Source organism: Camellia sinensis, chromosome 2 (assembly GCF_055761805.1).
Source record: "Camellia sinensis isolate YWXY chromosome 2, ASM5576180v1, whole genome shotgun sequence".
NCBI classification, from domain to species: domain Eukaryota; kingdom Viridiplantae; phylum Streptophyta; class Magnoliopsida; order Ericales; family Theaceae; genus Camellia; species Camellia sinensis.
The window spans coordinates 19,621,915-19,633,944 of NC_138962.1; the positions used below are offsets into that span (position 1 = coordinate 19,621,915).

The following is a 12,030-nucleotide window of genomic DNA, read 5'->3' on the forward strand; positions in this document are numbered from 1 at the left end:
AAGATAATTACATCAGATGCATTTACCTGACAAAGAATGTTAAACTGTAATTCAAAGAAGTTGAAGGAAAATTCATAAATCATCAAAACAACATTGTCAATATCAAAAACACAACATTCTTTCTCCTTCTCCCTCTTTGAGACACTCGGGGCAGAGCAAATATTCTTGATGCAGACAATAATTACAATGATCCTCTTGTATATGATGAAGATGACTCCTATTTCAGACCAAGAGCTTCTCCTAACATGGAAACAATTTTCAAACTCAGGCCTCTGAAAGTGATTTGAAGTCTTGGCTATTGACAGCATGCATTTTTCTTTAAGTGGTGTGATATTGAGGAGGCATTAACCAAATTCTGGACATTGAAAGAGTTTGTCTTATTTCTTTTTCACTATCATGAAATAGCTTTCACTTGGAGACAACAGGATTGGCCTCAAAGGTGGACTCAACGTGCTCCACTCACATAAATACAAGAATCACCAATTTATTCTTTTTTCTATAAAATAAATAATGACGCAAGCATTAACAGTTTCTTTGTCTCCCAAACTGCAATGAAATGCAAAATCAGCATTAGAAGTAGTCCATAAATAGGTGAAACCTGTGGTTAGTTACTTTGCTTGAGATGCCTACATAGTGACCATGTTATTTGACTGCAATGAAATGCAAAATCAGCATCAGAAGTTTGCCATGCTAGTTGTCCACTATAAATTGAGGTATGCCATCTATTCTTAGGCTAGGACCTGTTTCCTCTTTCAATAGGCAGGGAAAAAATTTGAGTCTGTAAGTTGTCAGTAAAATAAATAAGAAAAGCAATCCCAATGACGGATGGAAAAAGATTAATTTACTAGCAAACAGGTGTGTAGAGCTAACTAAGATTATTAATGCAAGGCATAGGCATGACCATGTCTGGTCAAATCGTAGCTAACGCAGAACACAAATGGATAGAAACCAAGAGAAGGAGCTTGGAGCCTAACCAGGAATACTTTCACAACTTATTTCTACTTCATTCAGCCTAAAGAGTTTGTTATTCAAAGAAAACTCCGTATCTCACAAGCTCTCTCATGGGCATTGAAAGCATCTGCCCCAAATGTTCAAAACTGTGAGAAAATTTGATCCACTCCTTTCCTCAATGAGATCAAGGACTTTAAAAGCTAAATTCAGAAACGGATTCTTGCCCACACCCCTAACAAACGTAATTAATAATACCCAACCCAACCCAACCCAACTCAGCCCAGCCTAACGCCCTCTTTTCCCACACTAGAATCGTTAAAAAGCTTGGTGTTTCACTTGTGAGGTTAATGTGGTAAGATAATATTAATGCAGGTGAAATTTATCTGAGAAGGGTCAAAACAATTATTGAATTTGCAATGACTTAACAAGTCTTCATGGCTCAGAGATATTCTACGGACCTTGACCACAGCATGTAATAAGGGAGGGCATGCATAGCCAAAATTAGGATATTAAAATGAATGATTAGCAATAACATAAAACATAGAAGTAGATTCATTCTTGACAAGTTCAAGGTCACAGCAATTCTCAACAAAATTACATAAAGGAGCTGAGAAGCTTTTATCAAGTGCTATACATATCGACTACCACATTAATAGTACATACAAAATGTTGCATAGAATATTACTTGCCGGAAATTGCCTGCACACCTGCGATGGTTTTTAAAATCATATATTGGGACCTGGACAGATTCGCTACTTTTGAGTTTCTCAATGCACTCTACAAGCTGTTCGGAGTCAAAAGCATCTACACACAAGCAAACATATATTTGAGATTTGCACAAAAGCTCCTGTGCATTCTACTGAATTCTAGTTGCACCATATAGTCAGCAAAGCGGACAAAAGCACCAACAGAGTTTACGTACCAATTAAAGGCCTATAGCAATACTTAATTATAAATTTTATTACTAGGATGATCAAAGTTATATTCATGCACTCGTTGTGCTTCTTTAGTTGTCAAGCCACGATAAAATGAATCCTACATATAAGCCACACCAAACATATATCAGGCAATTTGAAAGGGAAATTTGCGTTCATAAAAGAGTGAGTAATCCAAGCCAATCAACCAGGTGTCTATCAAAATTCCTATTGCATTCCATATTGTAGCCATAGAATCCTAACAACAAAAAGTTGAAAAATATACATATCATACATGACATTTAACTCTTTGGTAAAAAAATCCCAACCATACACTGCCAGGCATCACTCACACTTACGATCATGGCCATAATACCAGAAGGCCGTAGTAAATCACTTAATAAAGTGAGCTGGGTTTTTACTGGGGTCAAATATCATTCAATGAAATAATAAACTAAAAGAAAGAAAATTATAGAAAAAATGAAATTTAGAAAAGAAACCAAGAGAAATAAAGTGTGCAGAACACAACAATTGGTTAAAATTATCAAAAAGTTCGTTACATTCACCACCGCAGTAGTACATTACACTGAGCATCAGATTTTAAATAAGAATTACGTATACCAGCTCAAAAGCACCTATCAACGAGAGCATCACAGAAAATATAATAATAACTAACTAACTTGATATTCCAACATAACAAAAAATCATTACAGATCAAAGTATTCCCAAAAAAAATTTGTATTACCATACTTAAGAGAGAGAAAGAGGGAAACTTTACCCATAGGAGATAGACAACTTTGACCGACCCTAGCCTTAAAAAATCACTTGTTAGGGTTACGAAAATTAGAAGGAGAGGGAAAGGGGCAAAGTGAGATCAACAAGCGAGTGAGAGAGAGAGAGAGAGATTAACAAACAATTGATTCAGAAGGAAAACAAATAAATTCGATAACAAGACATGGTGAAAGAAAACCTTTGAAGGTGAAAAAGGCCAACATGCTACACATTAAGATAGAAGGCGAAGGTAAACCTAGTCAGCTGAAGAGATAGTAATAAAAATAAATAAATAAATAGGCACTAGCCTTTCATTGTAGTCCCAAGCATTTCCCTCACACCTTTGACGGTCTGTATGTTCAGAATAGAATTTCATTTGGCAGCCCATGAATTATTCAAACATTAGAAAACTGTAGCATGTGTTCATCATCCAATAGAACAACTAAACAATATGGCCCATTTTAAAAATATTACTGCAAATGTTCGATAAACCAAAAAATGCAGAATACAAATGAGAAGGAAGTTAACTTACCTTGTTACTTCATCGAATACCAAGGATGTTACCCATCTCACCTTCTCCAAACCCACAGAGCATTTCCTTCTTTTTGTGACCTCGATGTAGAAAAAAGGATACTCAATTCAATCCCATTGCTCCATTAAGGAAGCACACAAACATTTTAAGGTAAAATAAGCATACAAATAAACAATTGACAATCAGGCTCCAACATATTCATATGCATAAACTGATCCAATTTTGGGGAAAAGATATAATAAGAGAGAGAACAAAAAAGAAAGAAAAGACCATCCATACTTCAAAGGAAAAGCAAGCACATAATAAGGGAAAAGAAAAGATTAAGCCCCAATAGATAGTTTGTTTTCTAGAAGTAGGAATTGAAAGTATAAAAGTTAAGAGTAGTGTTTTTTTTTTCTTTTTATCTCCTCATTTATTGAACAGAGAGGATAGCATCAATATCGATTGGTCAAAAGATTGCAAAAGTCTCAATATTTGATGACAACCTTCCTACAAAAATCTAAGTAAGAAAGAATTTTAATCTAAAATGCAACACTTATCTAAAAATACAATTGATACACCACAACAAGCCTATTTAACGTTATGTATCAATTTCAGAGATCTAAAAAACCAACTAAATGATTAGCTCTAAGTCGTGTTCCAGACAAGAAAAACACTAAGTGATCTGGCTCATTCTTTAAAGGGATAACAGGAATCGTGACAAACCATCAACAAATTTTACCAACATAATCTCCCAAAGGAGAAACTAGACGAGACAAATTAACGAACTTTCTAATAGGAAATTCTGAATCATGTGTACACTACGTGTCTCATTAGTTTCAAAAATTAGGGAAAAAATTAATTCTGAAATTAGGGAAAACAAAGATTAAAAAAAACAGAGAAATTGAAAGAGAGAGATAGAGAGAAAGGACCCATACCTGAAAATAGAAAATTAGAGAAATCGAATAATAAGAAGAGCTAATGGAAGAGAACACGCGACACTGAAGGAGAAGGGCGGACGGGCTCGGAGATGCAACGTCGGCAACGGCACTGAAGGAGGAGAACGGGTAACGTCGGCGGCGGTGCTAGAGGAGAACACGCTGAAGGAGGACAACGGGTGCTAAACGAAGAGACCTAACTTGTGTTTTGCTTTGACACAGAGAGAGAGAGCGAGAGAGAGAGAGATGAGAGAGAACTGATCAACACAACCCAACCCAAAAAAAACAAAAACAAAACCAAAAAAAAGGGAAAAAAAATTTCTAGTCTATTTTTCATCACTGTAGAATATATCAAAATTTTCCCTCCAAAATTAGTGATAAAATAATTTTTTCATTAAAAAATTTAAAAGTATTAAAAATTATTAGTGATGAAAATATGTTTCACACCAAATGATTTTAAAATATTTAAAATCAAGTTTTTCAAAAAAATAAATAAATATTGGTGACGAAAATATACTCCTCACTAATAATTTTATAATTTTTGAAAAAAAAATTTCTCACCAAAAGTTTCAAAATTTTGGCACCATAAAAAAAAAATTAATGGGAAAAATTTAGATGACGAAACTTAATTTTTTTCTCACCTAAAAGTAAATATTTACTGACGAAAATAAATTTCGTCACCTATTATTTTTATTTTTTTATTATGCGTGACAAAATTTATAATTCCTCATGGGTTATTCTTATTTAGTAATGAAATTTGTTTTCTTCACTAATTTTGGTTACCATACCAAAACAAAGAATAAGAGAAAAAGACACCAGAGAAAGAGCAAAGAGAAATCACGTACCAAATCACCGAGTGAAGAAGATGTGACAGTTACCGGCAAGGCTACTAGTGGCGGCGGCGGCGATCGGCAAGGCTAAAAGAGGCGACGACGATGGCGATCGCCGTGGTGGAAGAGCAAGAGGTAAGACAAATTAATACCCTATTTTGAGAGAGAGAAAGATGATAAACAGAAAAAAGGTTTAAAAATTAATACCCTATTTTTGTTTATTGCCGTTCAATATATCAAAAATTTCCCATCAAAATTGGTGACAATATTATTTCCTCACCAAAAGATATCAAAAATATTAAAACGTTTTGGTGACGAAAATATATTCCTCACAAATAATTTTATAATTAGTGACAAATTTTTTTCTCACCAAAAGTCCTAAAATTTTGGTGCCACCAAAAAAAAAATAGCGGGAAAATTTTTGGTGACGAAACTTAATTTTTCCTCACTTACAATGAAGTATTTATTGACGAAAATAAATTTTGTCACCTATCATTTTTATTTTTTTATTATATGTGACAAAATTTATAAATTCCTCACGAATTATTTTTATTTAGTGACGAATTTTATTTTCTTCACTAGTTTTCGTCACTATAGGTTACTTTTGTTGTAGTGTTTACAGAACTACATCCGAGGGAACCAGCACCCAAATATAAATAAGATTCGGGACTTTCACCATGGACACTCCAGCCAACTTAATTATCCATGGAGTCCATCCCCAATCTCCTCCCAAACAATGGAGTACATCACTTATCTCCTCCCAAACAAAGATACATATACAATGTATTTAAACACGTTGTCATATACAATGACCAATTCAATCACATATACAATGTTTACGTCCAACCGTCATATTCAATGACATATTCCAATTGATTAATTTCAATTTACCTAATCATCATGCAGTTTCTACAACAATCATGGCTATCATCCACCGATAGCCCAAAACAGATATATCTAAACAGATAAATAAATTTCTCAACAAATAATTTATCACATTTTCCATAGGTGAGTGATTTATTAATCCAACTACACCATTTAATCACAATTTCCTCCAATTTCATGATTCTCAAATCAATTTCATATTTCCATATTTATTTCACTATTCATACAAAATAGTTATTTAATTCAAATTAGGCCATTTTCTCATTTTTCTCAAACATTGCTCCCAAGGCCAAATTTCACCCATTCTACAGAAATAACCCCATTTTCAAGGACCCAAATACATATGGAACCCAACATTAGGAAACTTCTCTTTCATAATTTCAGAATCAACCCTAACTTTACCCAAAACTCCCAAATCCCACCATTTATACAAAATGACCAATATTTATGTCAAAACTCATACTAAGGAGTAAATTATCCCTACCTCAAATGGAGAAGCTCAAAAGAGATGAAGAAGGAAACTCAAGATGCTCCAAATCCATACTTTTTTGGATCAAAATGAAGCCCACACAATGCTCTACCTTTTTAACAAAGGGGAAAATGTAGAAAACCTCAAGAACAAGGTGCATTTGTAGAGAGAAAGGGAGTGTAGAGAAAGAGACAGCTGGATTTAGGGTTTGGGGTGAAAATGAGATGAGAAAGTGATGTAAAATCACGCTACTGCGATCTGATATATACGGGGCTCGCTTAAGCGAAGGAGTTGTCGCTCGAGCGACCAGACACAAAAGAACCTCGCTCGAGCACAAGAAGCGTTGCTCGAGCGAACAATGCAAAGCTTCAGGTCTGCAACGCAGAAGCACGCTCGAGCGCAAGAAAGCTCGCTCGAGCGAAGGAAGACATAACACGGGTCTCGCTCGAGTGAAGAATACCAACCTTCAGGTCTTACAGAAACGCAGACGCACGCTCGAGCTCAAGAGTACTTGCTCGAGCGAAGAGACACATCACACAAAGCTCGCTCGAACGAAGAATCCAAATTCTGGGCAGCAACCTTTTGTTCCAACACACAACCAACATGTTCCAAACTTGCCCAACATATCCCACAACTCAAATACAAAGAATAAATGATGGAAATAAGGTATAAACAACGACATACAACCACGGAACCCAAGTCCGGAATACACTAAATGACGGGTGAAAAATCGGGATCACTACAAAAACCCTTATAATAGTTTTCCAGTGTTCTACTCTTAGTTGCACGAATGGGGGCGGAGGCAGGAGTGAGAGCAGGGAAGCGTGAGCTGGTAGAAGTTTCTTAGGTTGGGAGCGCCTCGGGGAGCTTATATATATATATATATATGTATATGTGTATTATGTATATATAAATAAAAATTAATTCAAAATTTTAGCATGTATTTATTTTTTTGAGTGGCTTTATTTAAATATAATAAATTTGAGGACTTACATTGCTACACAAAAATATAATGGAATCCCATTAGAAAATTCATCACTAATACAAAATATCATTAATCCTTAATCATCTAATAACAAAAAGACTTGACAACTAAAAGAGATCTCTAATTCTCATAATTTCCAAAAAGTAAGCAACCAAAAAGAAAGTAAAAAACTAAGGTAAAAAACAAAATATTACAACTCCACAAAACAAAATATTTCATTTCTTCTGCCTTTTTTTTCACTTCTTCTATCTTTTGCCACGTGTTTTTTCAAGTCTCCTTTGTGCAGCTACTTGTTCCATTGAATGCTCTTGAGAAGTAGAAGGTGTAAATGATGAAGATGTAGGCAATGGTGTTGGAGTTGGACATGGTTGAACATCTGAAGCTGCAAGAGTAATATCATCTTCACTGTCTGAAAATGATACATTATCTCTTTCTTCTATAGCCATAATGTCCTCTTCAATGTTGGCATCTTCTGGATGTGCATCCCAATTTTTAAATTTTTCATAGTCCTCCTTATACCTTGACAAGAGGCTATGATTATAGTGCACAAAAACCAACTTTTCAGCTCGATCAACACTCAACCTATTCCTTTTCACATTATGAATGTAGGAATAGGTACTATAACACCTTTTTGCACAAGAAGTATTTACACTTTGAGACAACACTTTCAATGCTAAAGAGTATAATTCAGGTGCTGCCCCACCATACAAATGCCACCATGATAGTGCATCCATGGTTGCTCTATCATTTACTGCTTGAGGTTGTGAAAAAACTCCTTTGCAACTAACAAAATCACTAATTTGTTTTCTTATAACAGCAACTTCAATTTGATCACAAATCATTTTTTCAATTGCCTCAAGATACCCCTTTTGCACCTCAACATCAAAATGAGGTTTTTTTCTTCTCACACCACCTGGGGCAGATTTTGACAACCAAGAATTTGTGTAGTACTTAGGAACAAGAATATAGGCTAGACAATGCAAAGGCATGTTCATCTTATCCCATCTTTCCACCACAAAATTGATGTATCAAATCATAAACAATAGGATCATTTGAAACGTATCCTTAATGTTCCCTAACATAATATCCATCAACTCATAAACCTCTCAACTCACAGCCTTATCAGAATTTGAAAATCTAAGCATCTTATAAATGTGTTTTGTGATGGTGATGATTGTTTTTGCTTTTCTCCAAAAATCATCATCCATAATGGTTTGGTGGACAATGCCATGCTGATGAGGAGATGATGTCTTTTTTCTGAAATTTTCCCATTGTTTGCTTAGAGCCATGGACAACAAAGCAGGTCTGACTTTAACAAGACGTTGTAAAACAATGAAATGATGCCCAAACCTAGTCTTCTTTGCTTTGAGAAGATCCAGACCAGAAAATGTTTTGAACAAGTATTGACAAGAGCTATGGTTTTTTATGTATTTTACCACTTCTTTACCCCTCTTATATGATTCATCAACAAATAACAAAGTTGGATCCTCACATTTGACTATGTCTTTCATCAAGAGATTCAAAGTATGAGCTAAGCAACCTGACCAGAATATATGGGAATACTTGTGCTGAATTATTGCTCTAGCTGCCTTGCAATTAGTGGCATTGTCAGTAACTACTTGGACCACATTGGAGGGTCCAACAAATTCAATTGCTTTAAAGAACAAATCAGCAATATTTGTTGCATTTTTCTCCTTTGAAGAAACATCATGTCCATTAATAAAAATGGCCTTACCACCAGAAACAGCCATGATGTTAATCAAAGTTTGATTCTTCAAATTTGACCAACCATCAGAAACAATGGAAACTCCATGTATGCTCCAATCTTGCATTAAAGGGTTGAGGGATTGTTGAACCTTGCTTTGTTCTATGTCCAACAAGTTGGTCCTCACCTTCTCATAATTAGGAGACTTGTACCCTTTTGGAGCATTATTAATGGCAGTAACCATATATGCCCACCATGGAGACCTCATAACATTAAAAGCAATGCCATTGCTATAAAGACACCTAGCAATCGTTTGGTCCACTTTTTCTCTGTTTCTTACATGAAACATGTTGTCAATTGAAACTTTGACTCAGTGTGGCACATCAGAGGACCTAACAGTTTGAGATTGAATCTGTGATGTTGAAGTGGACCTAGGAAATTTTCTGGCCTTGGCATTTCCCAGAAACATTCGTTGTGCACCTAGCTTCTCTTGTTTTAGAAACTCCCTCTCAGTCTTGTTAACCTTTGGACATAGTTGTATACCTTGAGCTCGGTGGCCTGGTAATTTGCCTATTAAGTGTGCACGGACTCGGGAATAAGAACCAGTATAAGCCTTCAATTTGCAACCAAAATTGCATATAAATTTTGCAGAGCCACCTCCACCTTTGGAATTGGGTGATTCATCATAAATTTTTGTGATATATTTCCAAAGTGGAGTAGCAGTTGGCTCTTCAACATCCTCATCTTCCACAACTGCTTGAGAGTTAATGCTTTGGCTTAAATCCATTCAAAATATGTAGTGTGAAATCATTCAAGTATACAACAAATTAGAAAAAATAACTAATAGAAAATAAATAGAAATGGAAACCAATAGAGAAAATTATGAATGTATATAAAACGGTGCTTGCCTTAAAAGCCAAAATCAGCTTGCTTGAACTCTTTAGAAGCTCTGGTTATATATTTGTCTATATATACAACTTTAACTCCACTTTGAAGAATGAGATGGATGTTGATGGTTATATAGAGTTGGCGGGAGTAAGAGTTGGCCGGAGTAAGGATCAGAAATATTTTTTTTGAGATACACCTATTGATTATTGAGAATAAAAACATACACCATCTACCAAAATAATAATAAAAAAATACCAAAGGTCTCCTCGCTGTGTAGCTGATAGCTTGTCATGCATTAAATGCTAGTGCATGCTTGTCATCTCGGTATGGTGGATATATTGAGTAGAAGAAGATCAAAAGTTTTATTTTATTAGTTTGGTAATCATTAGCCCCAAAAAAAATTAGTTTGCTTTAAAAAAATGAGTTTGGTTTGGTTATTGAAAAATAGTTTGGTTTCATGTTTATCTTGGCACGTGATTATTGGTGATGTGAAATATTTCTAATGCTTACACTTTTTTTTTTTTTGACATATACAATAAGATAAAATTCAAAAATTATTCAGTTTGTTTGGTTTTGATTTTTAATGATTTTTTTAATATTTTAAGTAATTTTTTTGTAAACTTTTTTAGACATGCCTAACATAAATACACTTAAAAAGTATAATATTTGTGATTTTTTTTTTAAAAAAATACACTAAATACCAAAAAAATAAAAAAAACAAAAAAAAAACAAAAAATAAATTTTTTTTTTCTGTATTTATTAATTTTTTAAAATATTTTTTTATAAATATTTTACTATTTAGATACATCTAAGTAAGGTGTATCTAAAAAAGTAAAAAAATTGGTTAAAATTTAAAAATATTCACTAAAAAAAAAACACACACAAAAAATAAAAAACTCAATTTTTAGAAAATTGAATTCAGAAAACTGAAACTAAACACACTAATTATTTTAATAATTTCAACAATATTATACTGTTTTAATTTTTTTTTAATTTTTATATTGTTGTAGAGATGTGTTGATAGTAAAGGCCACAGTGGTGGTAGTAAAGATGAAAGGATAACAATTATGGTGATAATGATGGTGCTGTTGGTGGTCACTGGTGGTAGTGCAAGTAGAGTGGTAGTAGTGGTGGTGGGATAGCGGTTGTGGTAATAATAGTGTTGATGGTGGAATGGTGGTGTAGTGGAGGTAGAGTGATGGTAGTGGGGGTGGGGGTGGAGGTGGAGGTGGAGGGATAGCGGTTGTAGTGGTAATGATAGTGTTGTTGGTAGAAAGGTGGTGTAGTGGAGGTAAAGTGGTAGTGGTGGGAGTGGAGACGGAGGGATAGCAGTTGTAGCGGTATCGTTAGTGTTGTTGGTGGAAGGGTGGTGTAGTGGAGGTAGACTGGTGGTGGTGGAGGTGGAGGCGAAGGGATAGCGGTTGTAGTGGTAACAATAGTGTTATTGGTGGAAAGGTAGTGTCACTACGCCAAAACAGGGCATTAACGGCGGTTTTTTTAACGGCAGTTTTCGTTACCGTCGTTAAAGATACTATTAACAGCGGTTTCGTTACCGCCGTTAAAAATACTGCCGTTAATGTATCTTTAACAGCGGTTTCGTTACTTCCGTTAAAAAAATCGCCGCTAAAGTATCTTTAACGACGATAATGAAACCGCCGTTAAAAAAACTGCCACTAAAGCCCTCTTTTAACGGCGGTAACGAAACCGCCACTAAAGCCCTCTCATTACCGCCGTTAATGACGACGGTCTTTGCCGGTGGAACTCCGGCGAGTGGTGACCATTCGCAGCCAGAGGTTGAACATGACCATCTACAATAAAGAAAAAGTAATGTTTAAATATTTATTTAGGGAATATATTTCATATAAAGTGGCTGTGGTGGAGTGGTTGGCGTGCGTGGATTAGAGGTCAAGGGTTCGAGACTTAGGGGGTGCAAGAAGAGACAATTACTTTTTTAAAAATTTGAACCTATTTACGGCGGTAAAGAACTGCCGTTTTTTATTGACTTTTAACAACGGTAATTTATCCTTTTACGACGGTTGTACTTTTTTCGACATGAGTATAAACGATGGTCCTAAATTACCACCGTTAAAGGCTTTAACAGCGGTTTTACATCCTTTAACAGCGGTAAAAAACTGCCGCTAAAGCCAAATTTTGGCGTAGTGTGTAGTATAGGTAGAATGGTG

General features: G+C 35.0%; 1 protein-coding gene across 1 annotated transcript; it reads right to left on the reverse strand.

The window, feature by feature from the left end:
• Positions 1 to 8,360: 8,360 nt before the first annotated feature.
• On the reverse strand, positions 8,361 to 9,308 carry LOC145811224 (uncharacterized). The gene has a single exon (XM_082907557.1). The coding sequence runs from the start codon at positions 9,306 to 9,308 to the stop codon at positions 8,361 to 8,363; it is 948 nt and encodes a 315-aa protein (XP_082763683.1).
• Between the last annotated feature and the right edge of the window lie 2,722 nt (positions 9,309 to 12,030).